The sequence below is a fragment of the Bison bison genome, unplaced genomic scaffold, assembly GCF_000754665.1.
Source record: "Bison bison bison isolate TAMUID 2011002044 unplaced genomic scaffold, Bison_UMD1.0 scf7180017864340, whole genome shotgun sequence".
In the NCBI taxonomy this organism is placed as follows: domain Eukaryota; kingdom Metazoa; phylum Chordata; class Mammalia; order Artiodactyla; family Bovidae; genus Bison; species Bison bison.
In genome coordinates, this window is record NW_011494912.1 from 5,564,882 (window position 1) to 5,569,922 (window position 5,041).

At 59.2% G+C, this 5,041-nt stretch overlaps 1 protein-coding gene across 1 annotated transcript in view; it reads left to right on the forward strand.

Moving 5' to 3' along the window:
- The first annotated feature begins 38 nt into the window (after positions 1-38).
- Positions 39-5,041, forward strand: part of LOC104998965 (ras GTPase-activating protein 4-like) — a 22,901-nt gene continuing 17,898 nt past the window's right edge. Inside the window, exons 1-2 of the mRNA XM_010854360.1 lie at positions 39-261; positions 3,624-3,690. Of these exons, the coding sequence (XP_010852662.1) occupies positions 197-261; positions 3,624-3,690 (132 nt within the window). The 5' untranslated portion in view covers positions 39-196. The remainder of the gene's footprint in view (positions 262-3,623; positions 3,691-5,041) is intronic.

Sequence of the window (5,041 nt, forward strand, 5' to 3'; positions counted from 1 at the left end):
CCGCACGTGGGGCGGGGGCGGGGGTGAATGAAGTGGACAAGATTCCCCCGCCCCCGCGTTTACCTCCCCCGTCTTGCGGGGCCCGCCCCCCTCCTGCGCCCAGTCCAGCGCTCGCTCGCCCGCCCGCCTGCCGGCCGCTGCACTGAAACCTGGCGTCCGGCTCCCCTGGCCAAGGACCCCGCGTCGCGGACTCGCGATGGCCAAGCGCAGCTCGCTGTCCATCCGCATCGTGGAGGGGAAGAACCTGCCCGCCAAGGACATGTGAGCAAGCCTGGGGATGGAAACCCCAACTGTCCAGGAGGGGTGCTGCCCCTTATGCCCGCCTGACCTTCCTGGGGTCTACACGCAAGTAGAGCAGTGGTGGCGAGGGTGTGGCGAGTGCGGCTGCGGTGGGAGACAGTCAGGGAAACGGGGACAGTGAGATTTGCTTGGAACACCGGACAGGGGATGACAGGGAAGGGCCCGGGACTGGGGAGGGGGCGGGGGGTCTATAAGGGGCCTTCAGTGAACGGGGAGGGAAGGCGGCGGCCCACAAGCGGAAGGGGCTTTGATAGAAGTGTAGCTGGCATGGGGGTGACATCGAAAAGGAGTTGTCTTTGTGCACTGCGGGGGATGTGGCTGGAGGGGGTGGAGTGCCCCCCTAAAAACGAAGGATCTTCCTCAGTAGTTCTGAAACACTTAGTTCCTGGCAGTATGCACCCTGCACCCGAAATGCCCTGGGGCTTCCTGCTGTGCCTTTGAAAAGGGAAGGAAGAGTAGACCTATTGGTCAAGAGGCAGGATCTGTGCAGGATGGGGTGGCTAGGGAGTCACTGTTCTTGTGTCCTCAGCTTTGCCTGAGGAGCAGCCTTTAACCCTTAAAACCACCCAGCAAGGCCGCTGTCACTGATCCATTTTACGGATGGGAAAACGGAGGCTCCGAGAACAGGGAGATGCTGGCCCCAGGTGGCAGAGCAAGGTCTTAATCCTAGGGCTTCTCACAAGCACTGACATCTAGGACCTTCCCTGGCCCCTGGCCAGATTTGAGGTTTCCAAAGCACCCCCCTCTCCCCCGCCACCCTTCTCAGTAGATGCCAGAGCTGAGCTGTCTGATGCCATTGCCGCCTCCCTCCTATGAGCCTTGGGCGGCTCATTGTCCACCAAGTCTCAGTTTCCCCGCTGTAAACTGGAGGTGGAAATCCCTCTCGGTGGAGGGTGATGGAAAGTATGAAGCCTGAGGGGCCTGGCTGCCTGGAGGAGGGGCGGGGACGGGGGAGCCCGGAGGCAGCCTAGGGTCCAAAGTCTGCTGGCTGGCAGCCTCCCTACCCCTGGCTCCTCAGCGGGTGCCGGGATGCCGAGGGGGGCGGACCCGGGAGTGGGGCGTAGGAGGAGGGGGCTCAGGCACCTCCCTTGCGCGCTCGCACAGTGGTCCCCTTGAGTTTCCCAGCACGCTCAGCGCCACGAGCAGTTCCAGTTCAAGGCCCCCTGGGCCTGAGGAGGCCAGGCTCAGCAGTTGCCATGGCGATGGGTGAGGGAGGGTGCTGGGCGGGCTGTGTCAAGGTGGGTTTCGCTGTGTGAGTGGAGGGGAGCTGGAGCTGGGAATGTGGTCTGTCGGGTGGGGAGGCAGATGAGCTTTGAGAAGGGTCTCGGTCTCCAGGCCCAGCCTCCAAGCACCGGCCGCCCGCCGCCCCCCACAACCTCCCGCCCCCTGCTGGCACCGGTATCTAGGTCAGCTTGGCCTCCTCTGGCTGGTGGCGGCTGGGAGGTGCAGCCCCTCCGTCTGTCGCCTCCCTCCCCATCCCCGCAGCACTGGCCCTAGTGCCTGACTCCAGGCTCTTAGCAGCCGAGGGCAGTGAAACTGTGCACTCTGCCCACTTGGGAGCCCTGATGCCCGGTTCCCCAGCCCAGCCCTGCGCAAGGGAGGGACTCCTTCGCGGGTGCCTCCATCCCCAGGGGAGGGGTCACCAAGTTCTGTGGGTTCTGCCTCCAGAATCTCTTTGCTTGCCCTGCCCTCCTGTGTACTCCCTTGCCCTCCCCTCTTCTGGTCTGTCTTCACCATAGTGGCTGGTATAGGCAGCTCTGACTCATCAACCATCTCTTAGATCCAGCTGTGAACCCGCGCCACCTCAGGCCCTCACATTTGGGCTGTTGACCCCCCACTTCCCTGCTCTCGCACATGTATGAGTCTTCCCGCCTTCAAGCACTTCCCTTCAGGGGTGGCTGGAAAACTCCTATTCATCCTTCAGGACCCTTTCCAAACTTCTACTTCCCTCCAGAGCTTTCTCTGGCGCCCTTGGGCAGGGTTCCTTGCCCTGTAGCACTTTGGGTCAGCTGGAGTTAGGATGAAGCCCTTGGTACCAGTTGCTCCTTTGTGGGCTGCCGGTGCCACATGATTCTGAGCACAGGAACCATGACTCATTCGTCTCGGCATTCTCGGCGCCCTCAGGGACACCTGCTCCATGGTAGAGGAGATTCAGATGTGTTGAGGACCTTTCCCATGCAGTCCTCTTTGTTCAGTCACCAAGTCGTGTCCAGCTCTTTGCGACCCCATGGACTGCAGCACACCAGGCTTCCCTGTCCTTCACTGTCTCCCAGCGTTTGCTCAGATTCACGTCCATTGAGTCACTGATGCCATCCCACCATCTCCTCCTCTGCTGCCTGCTTCTCCTCTTGCCCTCAACCTTTCCCAGCATCAGGGTCTTTTCCAATGAGTCATCTCATATCTACCTTACACAGCTGATCACTGGAAAAGGCCCTGATGCTGGGAAAGATTGAGGGCAAGAGAAGAAGGAGGTGACAGAAGATGAGATGTTCGGATGGCATCACTGACTCAATAGACATGAATTTGAGCAAACTGTGGGAGATGGTGAAGGACAGGGAAGTCTGGCGTGCTGCCATTCATGGGTCACAAAGAGTCGGACACAAATGAGCGACCGAACACTGCTCCAACAAATGCTCCAACAAACGTTTGTAGATGGGGAAACAGGCTTAGGATGTGGAAGTCCTTTGCCAAGGCCACACAGCCGGTAGGGAGAGAAGTCAGGAGTCAAATCCACTCTTCTGCTGACAGACCAAGCATCCTATCTGGACCCAGGTTGCAAGCTTGCTGTGGGGCTCAGTGGGTACCCAGGCTTGCAAATGCCATGCAAAGCATTTGCCTCAGTCATGGCAGGGGTTCAGAAATCTCAGGAGGCCCTCCCTGAGTGCTGGAGGCAGGGGTGATGGTGGTGAGCCTGCACCCCTGGGCCTCATGAGCCCCAAGCCTGACTCACGAGCAACATCCCTTCCAGCTAGCACTTGGATGCCTCTGAGGACCGGGAGCTCGCCTTCATTCTTGGTGAACCATCTTGACTGAGACAGTTCAGAGGAGGGGCAGTCATCACACAGTGGCCACCCGCCTCTCTGCCACTTCCATTCGTGGGTTTTTAGTCCCCTTAAGGGCACAGGGCCCAGCAGTGCTCCCCGAACAGCTTCCAGAGCCCGCTCGGTTCTGTCCTGCTTCCTCCCCATCCTCGGGTGCCTGGGCTAGCCAGAGAGGAGCTGAGTCTCATGGTGACTGGTGACCCGCTGGCTCCCTTGCCCAGCGGCCCTTGGGACAATCCCGGGGCTATTTCAGGATTTGCCCTGATCCTCCCCCTTCTACAGCCTGGAAACTGCCAAGGCCCTAAATATAGAGGCCCCGCAAAGGAGCCAGGCTGGGCCAGCAGCAGCAGTGAGTGGTTTGGGTAAGAAGTGGGAAGGGGCCCAGCCCAAGGGCCTCATCCGGGCAGACAGCACAAGTCCCAACAGCTGGCCAGGGACCACCGTTGGGCTCAGGTCCTTAAATGCCCACTCTTTTTTTACAAAAATATTTACTTATTTATTTGGCTGCACTGTCTTAATTGCAGCACATGGGATCTTCTCTAGCTGCAGTGCATGGACTCCCGTTGTGGCTCGAGGCCTCAGTAGTTGCCTTGCTGGGGCTTAGTTGCTGCAAGGCAAGTGGAACCTTAATTTCCCAACAAGGGGGCAGGGCTCTTGAACAATGGGAGAGGGTTACAAACAGAAGATCAGAGAGTCCAGGGCGGTTACTAAACACAGTCTGTGGGCTGGCCCTCACATCAAGTCAGCTACCCTGTGAGGTGGCGAGGTGGCGTTACAGATCCCAGTCTACGGGGAGGAGGGACTGAGTCTTGGGAGACATTTACCATCAGTGTCGGGAGAACTTTGTCTCCAGTAGCTTCCTCTGCAGGAAGATCCCCTTTTGAGTAGGGAACTGGGCTTGGAATTCCCCAACCTCCAACATGCAAATCCAACATCTCCTTCCTTTTTATGGGTCGCAGACCTGAAGGGCACTTCTGGAGAAAGTCCACTCCTGCTTCTTGCTCAGGAGTGACCCTGGGCCTGGCCAGGGCTGCCCTCAACCCCAGGAATCCCCCGGCAACAGAGACAGGAGGAACCAAGCCATCCTGGCTTTCCTTCCCTATTTATTCTTTCCCAGATGGCTGGGAGCTTGAGGCTGATGGATGTCCATTCATTCATTCATGCCGCTCAACAAACACTCACGGGGACCCAGTCTTGTGCCAAGCCCTGTCAACACAGAAGTGGTCCCTACTCTCGGGTTGTAGTCAGGCAGAGGAGGCAGTTGATGATGGTACGTCACTAGCGGTGCTGGGATGGGAGGGGAGACCTTACTCCCTGCCTCTGGGACAGGTGAGGGCTCAGAGGAGGGGGGCTGGGAGGGGGTCTTCAGAGGAGTGGGAAGGCAGTCCAGGCAGAAGGAACAGCAGAAACCAAGGCTCAGAGGAGAGACTGACGTGGTGGAGGGGCTTTTGTGACTGTTGTTTCTGTCCTCCCCTGGACGAGGCAGGGTTTGGGGGGCTGTGGGAGCCGGCAGGAAGAAGTGACCTGTCCTGAGCTGGAGAGGCAGTGGCTGGGGAGCCTTGGTGCAGGTTCCTGCCTTTGCCTCACCAGCCCCCTCCCAGCCCAAGAGTGGGGGCACACTTTTCAGCCTGAGGAGTCTTTGGGTCCCAGCCTGGGACCTGGTGCCTCAGCCTGGACTGTCCTTTCTCCTGGGGTGGGAG